At 39.8% G+C, this 18,761-nt stretch overlaps 1 protein-coding gene across 1 annotated transcript in view; it reads right to left on the reverse strand.

Moving 5' to 3' along the window:
* Nucleotides 1-655: 655 nt before the first annotated feature.
* Nucleotides 656-18,761, reverse strand: part of bcr (BCR activator of RhoGEF and GTPase) — a 72,585-nt gene continuing 54,479 nt past the window's right edge. The window contains exons 5-23 of the mRNA XM_086096466.1: nt 16,494-16,601; nt 15,876-15,936; nt 15,737-15,789; nt 13,619-13,759; nt 9,549-9,670; nt 9,033-9,198; nt 8,832-8,951; nt 8,303-8,378; nt 8,108-8,212; nt 7,742-7,816; nt 7,453-7,550; nt 5,827-5,958; nt 3,711-3,770; nt 3,437-3,546; nt 3,219-3,358; nt 3,008-3,142; nt 2,085-2,190; nt 1,579-1,741; nt 656-1,014 (exon numbers count right to left, since the gene is read on the reverse strand). Of these exons, the coding sequence (XP_085952592.1) occupies nt 925-1,014; nt 1,579-1,741; nt 2,085-2,190; nt 3,008-3,142; nt 3,219-3,358; nt 3,437-3,546; nt 3,711-3,770; nt 5,827-5,958; nt 7,453-7,550; nt 7,742-7,816; nt 8,108-8,212; nt 8,303-8,378; nt 8,832-8,951; nt 9,033-9,198; nt 9,549-9,670; nt 13,619-13,759; nt 15,737-15,789; nt 15,876-15,936; nt 16,494-16,601 (2,061 nt within the window). The 3' untranslated portion in view covers nt 656-924. The remainder of the gene's footprint in view (nt 1,015-1,578; nt 1,742-2,084; nt 2,191-3,007; nt 3,143-3,218; nt 3,359-3,436; nt 3,547-3,710; nt 3,771-5,826; nt 5,959-7,452; nt 7,551-7,741; nt 7,817-8,107; nt 8,213-8,302; nt 8,379-8,831; nt 8,952-9,032; nt 9,199-9,548; nt 9,671-13,618; nt 13,760-15,736; nt 15,790-15,875; nt 15,937-16,493; nt 16,602-18,761) is intronic.

Genomic DNA, 18,761 nt, shown 5'->3' on the forward strand with positions numbered 1-18,761 from the left:
AAGCAAGAAAAGGCTGCACAGGACGGGAGTATCTAAAACAAAAAGGCTAAATCCTGCTCATTCACCGCGAGGCTTCAAGTCAAGGCTAACTGCTAGCCGCCGCCGCCGCCGCAATCAAACCGCCTAAAGTACACATAGAAAAAAAAGCCTCTCCTCCAGGACCCCGGAATAAATTACATTTAACAATTTAGATTATAGCATTAAAAGAACAACTTTTTTTTAAGATTATGTACAACAAGAATCACATGAGAAACATTTGACAGGATGTCCAATGTGACAAGAAGAAGGGAAAATTCCCATGATAGAAAATATATTGCTTCCCGGAAATTTCAGCTAACTGGAGTCACAAATAGGGGGAATGCTCCGTAGTGGTCGGAAACAAAATGCAGGCAGTGAAATTGTGGTCCATAAGGAACAAACAGCTTCCTTCGATAAGTCCTTCGAGTTCAAGTCTTTCTTACAGTACACAAGTGTAAGACGACTGTAGGCTTGGCATGGAGCAGAAAAGTTAAGACAGTTCCCCGATTCCTCTCATCCTTCTGGGAAAATGTGCTGAGATGAAGTCTTGAGATGGACAGACACATTTTGTCCAGGTCTTCACTTGACCATTGTCTGATAATGGACCCCCCCCCCCCCCCCCCAAAAAAAACCCACACGCAATTCCAAGCAGGAAGAGACATTTAGTTTTCCTGTGTCTAATATGGAGAAAACAGAGGAATGTAGATGGAAGAAAATGGGATTCCCAAGAATGTATGGACACTCAAGAGACTCACTCACGTTTGGAGGCTCAATGGCATCCTCTTGTGGTTGGGGAAAAAAAATCCTCCCCACGGTCAATTCAAAAACATACTACAGCAAGGCTCGCTGGGAGCCAAAGTCCTTCAGGTCGTCACTCCGTCGTGGTCAAGATAAACCGAGTCGTCTCTATACCTCCGTGGAGAAGAGGATGCTCTGTCGTTTACTGTCTGGAGTCGGGATCGTTTCCAACTGGAGGAAATACAGCAGCACCTGGACCTGAAAAACGCAGTTTGGGGAAGAAACGTTTAATCAAAATTCCCCCACTAGTTGGAACGCGACATTCGGATTAATATTGTGTTTGTGGAATATAAATTAAGCAGCAAAATCCCCCCATCTGCGGGAGGCCATTTTGCCACTTGCTGTCGACTGAAGATGACATCACAGCTACTCAGTGCTCTGGTAACAACCAATCACGGTTTAGCTTCAGAAAATAGGTGAGCCGTGATTTATTTGTATTTTTTCAATTGTCACAATTGGATGTTATACATACATTCAAAAATGCACAAACATAAATCCAAAGCCGTGATCGGTCATTGCCTGATCCCTGAGCAACTGTGATGTCATTTTAAGTCGACTGCAAGTGGCAAAATGGCCGCCCCCATAGATGGATAAAAGCGGGTGTAATGTATGTTGTTAGGGCAGGTAAAGAAAATTTCAAAAAAAATAAATAAAAAAGGCACATATTGATAAACTTTTGACACCTGATTAAAAAAACAACAACAGCAACATTTCAGCGATTCTTCACAATCAAAGAGATAAAGCGACAAGTGGTTGGCCGACCTGTGCCATAACCTCCAGGGACCAGCTGTCCCCCATGCTGATGGGCTGGGTGGGGTTCGTGGGGATCTTACTGTCCTTTTCGGCAGGCCTCAAAAGAGTCGGGCCAAACACGGTGGCCAGGTTGTGGAGGGACATCTTGTTAACGCTCTCCTTCTCTGCCACCCTGAAACAGAAGAGGAGGAACGACACGATGTCACTGGATGGGAATGTATCGTGCTGTTTACTTTGTAAGGCTAGCGACCATCTTGCGCCATCCACTTCGCAGTAGTACCGGCATTGTACTACGCCCCCGCAAAATCTCCATGGTAACCAGAAAATAATATGCAGGTGTCATTTGATACACACTTTGAATTGTACTGCTCATGTATGAAATCTCAGATTGAAAAAAAAATCCTCAAAAGCTGCTCCGTCATTCACCACAATGTGCTAGCATTAAGGTAGAAACAAAAGTATCAGGTCTTTTGAATTCAACCACATTGAGTGTCAATTTACAAACTCTCTCATACCTCTTTAAGTGATCCAAGAGGAAAAGGAAGGTGACTAAGTTGGGCTCCGGAAGTGACAGCAGCAGGTTTAACATGCAGCTCTCCTTGGCGACGCTATCAGACAGAGCTGCAGAAAAAAAGACAATCACAAACTACAGCTAAGAGCAGCTATTAAGGACCCTCGCAACCCTGGCCAAGTTGGGGTACTGTTACATAGTAAAATATATATATATATACATATTTTTTGGCAGGCCTTATATGTGTGCAAAATTTCACGAGTATTCACCTATTTTTCGACCCTCAAAAACAGCATCTTTTGTCGCCGCGGCAACAGCATGCAACGGACATCTTAAAACATCTCTCGATGAAACAGCCAATGTTTGAAGATGATGGGATACATTTTGCAGGAAGAGCTCGTTAAAATTAGGACCTCTATAAAAGGGCAAAAATGGTTCCAAAATTCCAAAATAAATTCAAAATGGCGGACTTCCTGTTAGGTTTAGCATAGGTTTTGAGCTGCTACATATGTTTTCCAATTTTCGTAGATAAAAGCTAAACTTTCAACCAGGGATGCTTTGCAAAAAAAAATATGAGGGGGACTATTGAGACATTTTTAAGAAACAGCTAAATAATCCTGTAAAATATTAATGTTGAATTTTTCTGCGCAAACAATGCATCGCTACAGACAATAAAAGGGCAAACATGGTGCACAACTCCCAAAATAAATTCAAAATGGCTGACAAATACTTTTTTGTAGGTCTTGTGTTGATAGATATGCCTTTCAATGTTTTTTCAAATTTTTTTTGTAGAGGGCGCTATTTAGCCAGAAAAATGTTCAGACCTAAAAAAAAAAATTCTTTGCAGCGGTCGCTGCTCAAGACCCTAACGAACTATCCAAAAAACCAAAATGCTGAAATAGGTAAACTGACTTAATGTCAACGTACTGATGCCGCCTGCAAAATTAGGGTAGAGCTCATCGGTGAAAAGCGGCTCTGGCAGTTCTCGGAAGTACAGCTTCAAGGTCCCGGCGATTGCGTTGACGTCCATCTCGCTCATCATCACCGAGACGTCTTTGTGATCTAAGAATCGCAAGAAGGCAACACGTTTGTAACGACAGAGACAATACGTTGGTTTGTTTCAATGAGGTCTACTCACTGGTGTCAAATGCCGTCTTGAGGGCCTGAATATCGGTGGCCACTCCAGACACTCGATAGATGCCCACCTCCTCCATGCCCCTCCTCTCGATCTCCTCCAGGCACTGCCGGACTATGTAGGGCACCTTGGAGCGCTCTCGTCTGGAGAGAAAGATGCACAAAAGTTACCAAAATGATTATTTGATTTGATCATTTATTCAAGTCGACTTTTAAACTCACCTTGTCACAGTGGAGATCTTGATTCCGAACACGCCCATGGGTTTCCGCGAGGGCATTCTCTTCAGGCTGAACTCACGGCTGGTGAACTTCATGGACAGTTTGACCTCAATCTGTCCAAGGAAATCAGGACATGCGTTATAAATAAACAACAGAAGGAGTTTGCTTTGCTTTTTTTTTTTTGCTTTTTTTATGCCGAGTTCAGCTTGTCTATAGAATATAACCGTAACAAGAATGGGAGAAAAGTTAGAGGAAAGTACGAGTTTTATTGACGTACCCCGTTCATTGGAATGACAGTCCTTTGCCAGTCTTTTCCTTGGAGAGCCTGCGGGTCCAGCTGAGTGGTAGGAACACATATCAAACAACATTTGAATTCATATGATCACGACATTTGCAATTGACAAGAGTAAAGCTGTCCCATTTAAATGGTACTTTATTTATATAGCGCTTTTCCACCTCAACACTCATTTCACCTACTGATGACGCAGCATCAGAAGCAACTTGGGGGTTCAGTATCTTGCTCAAAGATACTTTGACATGGTCACAATGGCATGGGATCGAACCCACAACCTCTGGGTTGCAAGACAACCACTCGACCACTGAGGCACACCGCCCCCTGATGCCGACGAAAGTAAAGGTCAAATGAGCTCATTCAATGCCATTGACGGCTATATACGTCAAAAATTCACTTGAACTATTTCTATTAGTTTAACATTTTCCCCCACTTTTGTTAACAAGAGTATGAAAACCTAGGGGAAAAAATATTGTACATTTAGAAGAGATATCAAATTTGTGATTAATTATGATTAAAAAAAAATTAATCGCCTGATGCCCCTAATTTTTTATATTTTTTAAATTATTTAAAAAAAAAAAGAACATATAATTATTATTTTTTTAATAATAAAAATTACTTTAAAAAAAAGAAAAGAAGAAGAAAATATTATTAAAAATTAGGGGTGTCAGGCAAATTTTTTTTTTTCGCAATTAATCGCATGACTTCACTAGTTAACTCACGATTAATCACAAATTTTATATCTGTTCTAAATGTACAATAAAAAAATCTAGGTTTTCATACTCTTGTTAACCAAAGTGGCAAAAATGTTAAACTAATAGAAATAGTTCAAATGAATTTTTGACGCCTATGGCCGTCAATGGCAGTGAATGAGTTAATCTCTTTCTTGCCATAACGATTGTCATTTGTCATGTGTTTTTTTTCTCTTTATCTAAAACTAAAATAAAATCCTTTTTGTTACTCTTGTTTTCACAAATAGACTAAAATATTGTCTATTGTCTTATCACAAACACATTATTTGTAGGTTGTTGCATGTTTAACTCGGCTAGATACAGTTGTGGCATCTGCTCGCAACAATATGTGTAAAAATGAAGAGAAAAAAGTCGAATCTACTTCAAACATTTTCATCTTTTAATGAAAATTATTCAGTTATGTAAATGTAATCTAAACAATCAACAAATTGCATATTTGTGGACTTAATAAAACCTTTTCAAGACGGGCGTACAAGACAATATCAGAAATTGCCTGTGTCAGCTGTATTTTCTATTGTTACACCTCAATGGTGTTGTTTTACTGTCTAAAACAAACGAGTGTTTTTTGGTTTTCTACAAATGCTTACTTACATACAATGCACTTTTCCAATACGTTTGTAAAGAAGCATTTAGTTTTTTGAAATTGACAAACATGCAATGCTGTGGTTTATGCAGCAGATCATTGTGTTTTGAATGACATCATCTGTGCAGTGATTGTATGACAGGAGAGACCATTAGATGGCGCTGTCATTCACACTTTCAGCAACGCAGGGACTGCATTAGTGAAAAGCTAGATCCTATTAGATATCAGATACAGCAGATATGTTCTCCTCTTTGTTGATGAAGATGTTTCAGACATTTTGTGTAAAACAGTGGATCCAGTTTGGACTATGTAAAACATTACAGTTAATTAATTTCACTTCTTTCTCTGCAAGACTCCTTTTTTTTATATATAGTATTTGCTATTATTCTGTTGCTTTACTGGAATGCAAGAGAGAGAGAGACGAGACGGCTCAATGTGGGATCTCCACAAAATGAAAATCCAAGCCTCTTATCAACGATTCTATTAGAAATAGTTCCGATTTTCCTGCCTCATTGTAACCCGAAAGAAACCCACTTATTAACGTTTGAATCACCCTCTGTGAGAGCAATTCCTCCCCGTCCATCCGCCCCCAAGTGTCCTCTCATTACATAATGACGGCAAAGTGATCTAATCAGACAATTCACGCTTGGTTTAAGTCATTCACAGGACAATAACGTGGATTTCATGCTCTGTGGCAGCGGTGCAGATAACTGCCTGTAATGAGTCACGGCGGCTCTGCGGAATAGAAGGTGACGTCATGTCATACCGGGATCTGTCCTTTCCCCATGATGCGGTCCATGCTCTCGCCGTCCTCTTTGTTCTGCTTGCTCTTATTGTAGCACTTCTCGTAGCAGAGCAGCCGCAGGGTCTGCGAGCCCTCCAGCTCGATCTCAAACTCCTGGCGAGGGCGAGAAAATGCATCTGTGAGGAAATTGTGTTGGATGGATGGATGGATAGATCGATAGAAAGAAAGAAAATAGCTAGCTCTGATAAGTAGCTAGTAAGATAGATAGAGAGAGAGAGAGAAAGAGAGATAGAAGCTAGCTAGCTCTGATAAGTAGCTAGTAAGATAGATAGATAGATAGATAGATAGAAAGATAGAAGCTAGCTCGCTAGCTCTGAGAAGTAGCTAGTAAGAGAGAGAGAGAGAGAGAGACAGAGAGAGAGAAAGAGAGATAGAAGCTCGCTAGCTCTGAAAAGTAGCTAGTAAGAGAGAGAGAGAGAGAGAGAGAGAGAAAATGAGATAGAAGCTAGCTAGCTCTGATAAGTAACTAGTGAGAGAGAGAGAGAGACAGAGAGAGAGAGAGAGAGACAGAGAGAGAGAGAGAAGCTAGCTAGCTCTGTTAAGTAGCTAGTAAGAGAGAGAGAAAGATGGAGATAGATAGAGAGATAGAAATAAAGAAAATAGCTAGCTCTGATGAGTAGCTAGTGAGAGAGAGAGAGAGAGAGAGTGAGAGAGAGAGAGAAAGAGAGAGAGAAGCTAGCTAGCTCTGATAAGTAGCTAGTAAGAAATAGATAGATAGATAGATAGATAGATAGAAGCTAGCTAGCTCTAATAAGTAGCTAGAGAGAGAGAGAGAGAGAGAGAGAGAGAGAGAGAGAGAGAGAGAGAGAGAGAAGCTAGCTAATTCTGATAAGTAGCTAGTAAGAAATAGATAGATAGATAGATAGGAAAGGATGAGTGCAATAGAAAACAACGTATTGTACGTCGTCCTCAGTGCCATACGGAATCAGCGTGATGCCCACCAACATTCCCGTGTAATTATTTCGAGGGAGCCCTCTGCATACGGTTGGCACATGGCGTCGCTTGACTTCACATTAGGACAGATGCGAGTCATCACCAGCAGATCCTCATTAGCTGCCATTACTTCCACTCTGCTGAACAAACTCCTCGGAGACTTTGGGCCCGCGACGGCAAAACATTTCACTGCAGATGCCCCGAGCAGCTGATTGTGTCTGACCTCCCGCATACAGCTGTGCCGCTAACGTGAATGTCTGCTATGGGTGTTATATGTTCGCAGGGGCTGCGTATGCTACGCTTGGGTTATTTGAGATGATTCCTGTTAAGATTAATGTCGCACCATGAATGTCAACGAGAATTCCAAGGATAGAATGTTAAATGGTATGACAACAACAATGGATACCATTTGCGCCATTTTTAGTTTAGCATGAACGAAAGCAGCCGGGAATACTGTTGATATATTTTAGGGATGATTTAAAGTTGTGAACGGGATGAGCCGCAGGGTAGAAAATGAATGGTGGGTATGTCCCAATACTTTTGTCCACTAGGAAATTGTCCAAAATAGCTTGCTAAGATAAATAATTATGATTTAGGGGCAATTTTTAACTGCTTTAAAAAAAAAAGAAAAAAAGTCCTGAATTATTCACTCACCTCGTTCCATTTGGGTTCAGTGGTGTATCGATACACTCTCGTCTTGGCTTTACTTGAAAAGAAACCAAAAGAGTCCACCTCCAATGTGCAATAGAGATCTGCAAGAAATACATGATACAAGCACATTTATATGAAGTGGTAAAAATGGTTTCAACTAAGACAGTCAAGCCCTTAAAGATGATTTAATGACGACGGTCAAAGCAGCACACGAAGTCCTCAGTCACGAGAATGATTTCGACCTTAACATTAATTTGGTCTGATCTGTTGTGATTTTGCCTGTGTGACTCACTCAAGCTCTGTTTGAGGCCGGAGGCAGAGTGGACGATTACATTCAGGAACCCGCAGAGACCCGGGGCTTCATCCTCTGGAAAAATAGTCAGAGAAGAGAGAGAAAAAAAAAAAAAAGAACACACAATAAACAGAGTAGAAGGATTAGAAAAACATGCCGATCTGTGTTTGTGCTGGAACTAGATCAGACATGGGAGAGGAGGGAGGGCTGATAACATTCCTGCACTGTATCAAACATTTGACTTGACCGTTATTAGACTGAAATCATTTATCACTAGGGCCTATTTGTCCTTTTTAATATGCCTTGAAAATAGGAGTTTAGTCAGAGTATGACTAGTTGTAAAAAAAGCAACAGCGAGCCCCTCACCTTCTTTATTGATACTAAGCGGGATATGATGGACCGTTTGGAGCTTGATGCACGAATTGGTCAACATTTGGAGCTCCATGGAAGTTAAGGAAGCGGCTTTAAAACCTTAAAAAGAGGGGGGGGGGGAGGTTTTAAAAAAAAATCATTTAAGAAGGACAACATCTTCAGACTGTATTTGGGTCAATGAAAACATACATTTCTTCTGCTGCTCTTTGATGAGCTCCTTCCACTCAGCACGCTCGTAGTCGGATGAAATGAGGAAGCTGTAGCTCTGAAATGCCACAACAATTTTTTTTAAGGACAGACGTGTAATCACATCTCTTACTGAAGCAGCTTCAACATGAAAATTGCAAAAAAAAAAAAAAAGGTCTAAAGTCTAAAGGAAAATAAGTTGTATTTTAATGAAAAATAAAGCCGTTTTCTTTTTTTTTTAAGAAAAATATGATACGTTAAGTATTAGGAAAACAAAGTCTAAATATAAGAAGTCAAGAAGCATAAAAAAGAAGGCATTTTTTGTTTTTATTATTATTATTATTATTATTATTATTATATATTTTCCTTCTCAGGGCTAATAATCATTTGAAATAAGAAATGATGGCCAATGAGATTAAAAAAAAATATATATACCGTAAACAGCAGGGGTTTAAGCATAGAGCCTTGAGGAACACCAATGATCACAGGCAAATGCCAATCAATACGCAATCAAGACAGAGAATTTCTTTACCTTGCCACTCTTGTTGTAGACTCTGAGGTGCATGCTCGGAGATGTTAAGAGCAGAAGCGACTCCTGCTCGGACAGCTTCTTCCTGAGGCGGTCAATGACCTTTGAACCTTTGTTGGCTCTCTGAAATGAGGGTGAAGCCATATTTCAGCACGAAAGCTTTCAGTAAACACCTTCCTTTTTTCTTCATTCCTTTTGTTTTACCTTTTCTCTTTGGAGCTCACTGCGCAGGTGTGAGATCTTCACCTTCATGGCATCCAGCTCTTCATCCGGGACCTGCGGGATGGTAAGGGGTTCGGCCTCCTCTGGGCCCTGGAAGGTGAGCTCGCTTAACGGGATGTACCACTTGCTGTCATATTGCTGGTTTTTACTGGAGGAAGAAAGAGGGGGGTGGAAAAAAAAAGATTGCTTTAGTGGATGGAGTAAAGTGACAAGCATTACGGTTAGATTGTTGATATTTGTATAAAAAAAGGAAAAATCATCCTTTGTAATATTAGTTTTTTTTTTCTGGTTCATGACAATTGATCGAGACATCGCTATAGCAGATGACTGTTAATGAGGAAATATGCTAAATTGAAATTGAAGCTGGAAAGGCAAAAAAGAAAAAGGCCATTTTTTTCCCAACACAACAATCGCTTTCTCCATTTTGTTTTCAAGCTCTGCTGACGTGCTGGTTGAACAATTTCTTGAAAATCTGTCCGTTTTTTTTCTTCTTCTTACCCTGCAATTTGTTTTTTCAGTTTGGCGCAGAGCAGCAGGTCGGTGAAGAGGAAGACGTGTCGCAGTTTCCTGGCTCCCTCCACCAGCTCTACCATGAAGCTGTCCTTCAGCAGCTGGCGATTCTGTTTGATTTGGAACAAAAGATAAATACTCTTGAACGGGTCATTATCGCTTCTTCACGCAGGAATTAAGAGGAAAAATAGGATTATTGTAACTCCTTTGTTTATAAGTGCAGCATGCAACACACTAGTCGTAGACACTAGAAAAAAGCAATAACTGAAAATAACATTTTTATGTACAGAACGTTCAACTAATTAATACAGCAATTTATATGATTTAATTCCTTCATGAATGGAGTGTCAATTTTGAAGTGAGGGAAGAATGAAACTAGGTATGGAGTTTTTGTTTTTTTGCGTTCTGGCCATATCACTGATGTCAGACTATGTAATGAGGCTGCAATACTACGCTTGACCAAAAGAGGGCGGTGATGTCAAGATTAACGTTTTACAGGGATGACATTTACAGCCAGGAGAAGAAAATAAGTCCACATTTGAGCACTTATAATATAGCGTTTAGGCTTTCAAAGTGCTATGATGGAGGAAGAATGAAAAGAAAAATAGATAAAGAAAAAAGATGCAGCATATTTTCTTTACCTTCTGTATTTTTATCTAGGCTGATTTTTGTCTCTTATTTTTATGTCCAGCTACTAACCAATTACCCCCCTATGTTTCTTTTCCTTGTCTCAAAAGATGACATCACACATGTTCAGGAGTGGTTACATCACCATCTTCATCTTAGCGTCCTCCCACCATCCTCTCTTCCTCCCCCCCACTCCACGGTGCTGCCCCCCACCCCCTCCTTCAAGAACACATACTGTCACCGCCAGAACATACTGAAGAGCATACGATGTGTCTGTTTTTGTTTATAAAAGCAAACAGCTGACAAAAGAGCTCCGCCGCAGTGTTACCGCCTGAGGAGATGGAAATGATGGGAGGGAGGTCTTAGACAAAGACAACGAAGCATCATCATCATCATCATCATCTTTGGATACAGTCTGTAATCTCTGTGGCCATTTTACGTCGTCGATCATTGAAAAGCAATACGGTTGCTGCTATGATAACAATAAGTGTTCCGAGTAAAGGGCCATTATTAAAAAAAATACATCAACACAACACTGTACATACAAAGATAAATGATGGATTAAAAAAATATATATGTTGGTATCTTGGTTACAAAATTGCCTATTTTATTCATTTAATGGCTTATTTTTGTCCACTTGGGGTCACCTTCTACTGTAGTATCTGTGACTTTTGAGTGTGTATGGCTTTAAAAGGCGGGGTCTGAACTGGTGAGTGACGTGGATGGCGGAAAACGAGAGTGTAGAGTTGGCTGGCCGTTGGCCAGTCTGCGTGTTGAGCGATTTGCAGTCAGTTGTGGTCTTCGGCAGTTTATGTTTGTTCAATAAAGCGACTGAAAGTGCACCAACGGCTTGCGTCAATATTTGATCTCTTGTGGCGGGTTTACAATATTTTTGAAGTAGCATTGGACTATGTTAACTTAAATTAGCTCAAATCAGTGCCTTGGTAAAATAATAGCATATGCTATTTTTTGACTCTTTTTTTTTGTTGCCCTAATGATCTTCCCTAGAATGTTGGCCACCTATATACATATACATACATCCAAACATGTTTTTGTATTTTTGTGTATAGACAAAAAAAAATCATCCATTAAAAGCACTTTCGACAAGGAAAATGAATTAGATGCATAATTAATGTGACATATTGAACTTATCACATTAATTATTGATTTGACTATCATACATTAAAGACGGTATGGTGATTAGGCTGTGTTAATATTTAGAAAGCACTGAAACATATGATCTGTTGAGTAATATTACCCATCATGCCTCAGTGTAAATCGCTCTAATGCTGATGTCGTATTGACAAAAAAAAAAAAAAAAGAGACAGATTTGCAGTTTTCTACCTGCGCGAACGGAAAAGGGAGACTTTTTAATTACATCTATACGTCTAATAAATCTTCATTCAGGCGTTACGCCTGGAGATTCCTCCTTTTAAGAGACTGCATAAAAAAGCCAATAGAAAATTGATTGCAACAAACAACATAAATAAGGGTCAGCAATAAATCTTGAGGACTTGGCTCCGGATCAAAACATATAAAAAAAAAGAAAGAAAAAAAAAGCCACTGGTTGGCGCTGAGACGCCTTTCGAGCTTCCTGAGTACTTGATCCTAAGAATAATGATGTGAAAATAATACAGCTTTAATTCATTCACATGGTGTCTAACTCGTTTTAAGTCTTGCATTTTTTTTTTTTTTCATATTTCACATTTCTGGTCACAAACTTGGTGAAGCAGCTGTTAGCTGTTATGCTGCACAGAAATGGAATATTTTGCCAAAATCCAGGTTTATAACTATGCCCCCCCCCACCCCCTTTTTTGGCATCTCAAATAGTTACAATAACAATGAGGAACACATTGATCAACTGAATCCTCTTAATGAAAGCATTGCGTAATTGCATTATCCTTGTAAATGTGTACCAAAGTCAATGGAGTATATACACTGAAAATGCAAACAAAGCTGAGTGACAGGGCAAACTGAGAATTTGGCAAAATCATTGTTTGCATTTTAATTAAGCGGCATCTGCTTGTTTGCCCCCCCAACCTCTAATATGGTCAGACCAAGGGTCTCTGGGGACCACTCGTGCACTTGTCTGCTCCGGGATGACCTGACAAAAGACAGGTTACACACTACATTCTATCTTTAAAATAACAGGTTTAAATTGTTGACAACATGAGCACTTGCCATATGCCTTTCTAAATAGGCTGATATGCTATTGTAATTGAACTCACATGACTTTTGGGGGATTTATGGCAGTCTTATTTTAACCAGTGAGCTTTCTGATAGCTTAGTAGAAAATGTACACAGACAAGAAATGGAAGAAGTCCAAGCAAGTTTGGCATAAACAGACGTGCCTTCCAAAAATAAAAAAGAGGGGGGAAAAAGTCATTTGTTTCATTTTTAAAATGATTTTTTTTACAACTTTTTTTTTTCTTCATAATTGGTATCTGTCGAACCTCTAATAACCTCGGGCATATCAAATACTGTACTCAAGCTACAGTGAGTAGCAAAATAATGAGCGCCATTGATTTCCATGTGCAGCTTCCATGTATCTATCATAAATATTTGATGCCTGGTGTGGTTGGTGTTGACAGACTGGGATGGAAGTGAGTCCAGCAGGAAGGGGGCGGGGCAGGCATCAAGCGCGTTTGTGTGTGCGTGTGAATAAAGTGTGTCTTTGTAGAGGGCGCAGTAATGACCCGCATGTGAGCAGAGGGAGGAGCCAGCCCCAGCGTTTTTCTTTCTTTTTGCCCACTGGCTCCCACCCTCCATTTATGAATAATTAACTTGGGAAGAGCGGCGGCTTGGTGGCTCATTACCGACATTATGTACGGCCGTGTCGCAAACGCTTTCAATCAAGAAGCATCCAATCATGTGCATCAAGTCATCTCAGGGGATGACAGACAGTGTTGGTGGGGGAGCTCGGTGTGTGTGTGTTGAGGGGGTGGGGGGCGGGGGTTAATATAAGCGCTTGGGAACCACAATGGCCAAGTGGAGGATGAGCCGCCTCTCCTTCAAGCAAGCCAACCACAGTGTGACCATATAAGGGCACGAGCTCCGCTTTAGGCTGCAGATTGGTGACAAGCTCCAAGCTACTCGCTTTTTGATCATCAAGGTCATTTGGATGGCAGGGGTCATGACATCATCATGTTGCACATAATGGAATAAAAGGATTTGAATTGAAAAAAAAATGCCAGTGGTAGATAATCAACACGTGTAAAACTCATCTATGCTTTCGCAGGTGAATCTTGAGTTTGACACCTGTGGTACAAGGCGATAAAGATACGTTATGACCAGAGTGTGAATTTTAACAGCTGACACTAACTGCCCCACAGACCTTTGAGTTGAAAGCAATTGTCGCCGCTTGGGCGAATCTAATTATCTGAACGTGCAAGGCTGTGAAAGCGAACACGTGGCGATAGAGCTCGTCTCACCTCTCCCTTCTTGACAGTCATCAGCTGGCGTCGCGGCGTGGACTCCTCGTTGATGCTGGACAGGAAATTCTGGGAGATGCGCAGGGCGTCCTGGAGGAGCGGGTGGTCCGGGTGGCTTGTGGGAGTGTGTTTGAGCAAGTCCTGAGTGGAGGAAAGTTGACATTTAAAAGCAAAGCACATGCACTAATGTGTAATGTGTAAAGTTTTTACCCGTGGACAAATGCCCTCACATAAAATGTAATTGTAAGGATTGCTGGGATTGCACAGTATACCAGTACTAAAAAAAAGTACCACAGTACTCCGGTGCTAAAAATGATGCGATGGCACAATATAATTAAAATTGAATAAAAATACAAACAATTTGAAGAATAGTTTTGTGAGCTATTATTCCACTGCTTTTACTGATGTTTTTTTTATTTTTATCTTTGCCGTGGTATCCTTTCATGACCGGTATCAATCAAGGTACTTCATGGAGTTGTACTGTCTCAGTAAGTGACAACACCACTAAGAATGAAGTGAAGTAGCGGGAATGCAGTTGTATTTTTTTTCAGACCAATACGATGCCTATACCACTAGTACTTTTGATACATAAAATGTCACCCTTCCAAAAAAAACAATGATAAATACAGTAATTTCTGGACTATAAACCGCTACTTTTTTCACTTGCATTCGACCCTGCGGCTAATACAAAGGTGCGGCTTATCCATCAGATCACAAAGGGGCGCACTATAAAGGAAGTGAATGAGCTTCAGGCAGAGCAAAACAAACCAAGTGAGCCCAAATACAGTAAGAGAGACAGAACGAGAGCGAGACAATTTGCGCCCTCATTATGGAAAAGCAAGTAATGGGAACCCGGTGCGGTAACATTAAAACACCTGCGGCTTACAGTCGGGTGTGACTTATATGTGTACCAAACTCGAGTATTCCCCAAATTTAGCTAGCGCGGCTTATAGTCAGGTGCGCCTTATAGTCCAAAAATGACTATAATTCTAAATAAATGCCTATATAGTATTTTTCCTTAAAATTACATGATATTAACTCATTCACTGCCATTGACGGCTATAGATGTAAAAAATTAATTTGAACTATTTCTATTAGTTTAACATTTTTTCCCACTTTTGTTAACAAGAGTATGAAAACCTAGAATTTTTTTTATTGTATTAGAACAGATATAAAATTTGTGATTAATCGTGAGTTAACTAGTGAAGTCATGTGATTAATTACGATTAAAAATTGTAATCGCCTGACGCCCCTAATTTTTAATAATCTAAAAAAAAAGATTATTAAAAATTAAAAGAAAAGATTAGAAAAAATTAGGGGCATCAAGCGATTAAAATTTGTTATCGTAATTAATCGCATGACTTCACTAGTTAACTCACGATTAATCACACATTTTATATCTGTTCTAAAAAATTCTAGGCTTTCATACTCTTGTTAACAAAAATGAGTAAAAAACGTTAAACTAATAGAAATAGTTCAAATTAATTTTTGATGTCTATTGCTGTCAATGGCAGTGAATGAGTTAATGGCAATTTTCTATTCTTCTCATTTCTTGTTCCTGATAATAAAACAGCCACAAAAGGCGTCCTGAGTGCCAAAAACCTTGAAATAAGGCCTAGTATCGGTTCGACACCGATACCTGGTATCTGCACTCGCCCAGCCCTAATTTTCATATTTACAAAGAAGTATACTACAACCAATTTAGGCAGCAAACTAGTTGGAGCTGAAAATAATTGCATTCTGTGATGACTTTTCTTTGGTTGTCATTTTGGTTTTCATTGCAAAGAGCAGAGCAACTATGCAATTATGTTGACACGCAATAGCTCAATCAAATTATGAGTGTTTGCCAACATAAAAAAAAATACAAATATTATGATAATTCCTAGCATTACAGATTCCCATGGTCTTCATTTTTCTGTAAAAACACATGAAATTGAACAAGAGACTATTCGTTAGGTAATCTGACATTGGAGTAATTAACTACTATCCTACTTACTTTCTGGAGATTGTGACAAGGCAAACAAACACTCATTGAAGCGCATTAATTGAATTTAATTACGTTTGATTTGCAGACATTAATACGGCATTATCCGTGTGGGCGGACACTGCTTTACTCACATGAAGCACCAGCGTGCTACGTGTCACTCTGTCCACTGGTTTGTAAAGCAAAGCTGCCAAGAATAGAGAAAAAAAGCAGACGTTAAAACATTTGAAAACCATATTTAATTCAATAACGCACCAAATCAAGATGACTGACCCTCAAGAGAGTTCTTTCCTGTCGGCTCCTTGCAGTCCTTGGGGCTCCTCACCTTTAAATTCTGTTTTCGAGATGAGAAACAAGTCGTTGAGCTCGTTCATATGACATCAATGCGTTGGGCAGGCTTGCTCAGTGAAGCTCTGAGTTTCATCCGCTCCCACGTGAACAATCCCACCCTCAGCGCCGCCATCTTGCTTGCGTGGCTCAGAGTCATGCGTCACCGCATCGGACCATTAACAACGCTGGGAGATAAATGCTTCATTGTGCATGTTCGACAGCGACCCCCGCTGCTATCTTAAAAGCCACAGAGGATAATGTATAAAAGTGTCACATGCTTTTGGAAAACTGGGAGCCATATTGCCGAATGAGTGAGCCATTAGGCTGGAAAAAATAAATAAAATAATTAAATATACTGTCGAGGTAGGCAAGTTGCACTAAAACAAGGCTACTTAAAACAAGTCAAGGCTAAAAAAAAATTCCATTTTCCATCTTATCATTCAAAAACAGTAAAACATATTTGACTACTTGTACTTATAATAATAACACATTTTCCATATTCTCAATGTCAATTTAGGTCCCGATTCTTAAAACCCGCTTCAAGTGCGACTTAATTTTTACCTCTGAGATTTCGGAAAACTGCGTGTTGGCTTGGCAGCACTTCTCGGCCGTCTCCACCGCCAGCTCGTAGTTGTCCACAAACGCCCTGTAAACGCCTAACTGGCTGGCCTGGAAAGGAAGACAGCAGACGTTAAGTTGTTATCGTCTTTTTAGTGTTAAATCATTTGGATTTGTTAATCCAGACTTAAACAAATACAAATAACATATTATTATAATAACTGTAGCCTGTATATTATAGAAAAATCTACGATTGGACATTGACAGTCATGCCTTCCTAATTGTCATTTCTTATGTACATATGCGCGACAACAACGTGTAACCACGGCAACTTCACGGGGCGTCCACTGCAATAGTGACTCACAAGCATGTGTGACTGAAGCTATAAAAGCACATTTAGCCAGCTGAAATTCATCTCGAAAGCCAACAAAAGGACAATCCATTGCGCAGAACAAAAGGCAAAATGAGACAGCAGAGCAGCGCAGACCAGCTTGATACCAGAACCTCAATACCACAGAAACCCACATGAGCGTATCGACCAACATCATTTAACTAATTGCTGCGTTTCTCGGGCTGGAAATGAGCCGGGATGTGTCTGATTTATTTCGTTTGCCGGACCGCTGCGCCCGGCGGAGTATTTGCTCGCGATTAAAAACCTGACTGTGCATAAAATGGGAGTAATCAGGGAAATGGCAGGATGCAAAAGAGACTACGGTTTAGCAACATAATCTGCAGTAAGTGCACACTCATTGGGAGCTCACTCATCATTTTGGTCATTTTTCTGGACTGTTGCAATTAAGAGTTGGCCCTGTGATGACTACGGATTGCTAGTGATGAGAAAATGAAGCCTCGTGAAGCTTCATGAAGCACTTGCGCTATTTTTTTTTTTGCTCATCTAGATGGTGCTCTTTAAATATAAAGATTGGTGCAATTAAAATTGTTTACATTTCCACGGGATCTTTAAAGCAAGCGTGCATCTAGAAGAGTAAAAAAAATATCACAAGTGCTTCATGAAGCTTCATTTTGTCCATCGCTATATACTGCATGTGATTTTACTGCTCAGAACAAAAGTTTTCTCGGCTCGCCCCCCCCAATCTTACCCAGCCTCCGCCTGCCGTCATGGCAGTGTGTGACAATTGATTTAGGCAGGAATGCGTGGTCACAAGTTTTCGACACAATGTTTGCACTCATTTTGTAAGCGTGGGTAGATATATCAATACATTATGTTATAATGAAGGCCAGAGGTTCTGGGATACACATCATGTGTCTTTTTTTTTTTTAAGAAACTTCTTTGAAATAGTAATAAATACATGTTTTATCTCCTTTTAAGTTTATTTTTATACCGTTAACTAAGCTCATGCAAGGTCAACTGGTTTACCTGGTGCAAAAACGAGCACAATATAACTGTAGCTAGAAATGAGTATTGATCTAGTCGTAAAATGCAAGCAGGAGCAATCATAGAAATTTCAAGTTTGTCTTGGCTTCCTTCCACATTGCTGAGCAGGAGCTTCAAGTAAAGTGGCCCACGATAGCTAAAACAAAAAGGGATCAATACAGGTTCAGTGGAAAAACATATATTTACAACAGCTCTGTTGTATGTTTCACTTTAATTGTGCTACACACTTCAAAATAAAACAAAAAACAAAAAACCATAAGACACGCCCATAAAAAGTCAATTGGAGTACCCTCCTTCTTTTAGTTTAATGCCCATATACGGGTCTACATCAACAAAATCGCACGGAAATAAACAATAGTTTTAGGTGATCCCGCCGAGTGCGGCAATTTTTTTTTATTTCCTGTGTTTTGGCAGAGGCTGGTAGAATTTAGCACAACACTCATGCATCACTATAAAAGAAGCGGGAGAATTTTATGATGCTTTGTCTCAATTTCTTTGTGACAATTTCAGTGTGGAGAGAGCCGGACTGTCTACCAGCCATATTTCAACACAATTGTGCGTGGCTACAGCGTCAACATCGTGGCTGGCATTTTTGGGAATAAATGCTTGGATTTCTGGGCAGAGCCTTTGAAGGGATTTATTTATTTTTTTTACACTGATATTTGACCAATAAATAACCATCACATTAGACAATGTTAATTTCTTTCTATATAAGCAAACTTGCGTACTTTATAGAAAACTGCAGGACCCTAGTAGGGACCAATTCATTAAAAAAAAAATATATACATTTGAATTTAAACACATAAAGGTCCTTAACACTATCTGCTCAATTAACCGCAACCTTTGAGAAACACTTTAACATTATGTAGTGAGAT

This window comes from Leptonotus elevatus, chromosome 15 (assembly GCF_054856555.1).
Source record: "Leptonotus elevatus isolate MCC_2025b chromosome 15, RoL_Lele_1.0, whole genome shotgun sequence".
NCBI lineage: Eukaryota > Metazoa > Chordata > Actinopteri > Syngnathiformes > Syngnathidae > Leptonotus > Leptonotus elevatus.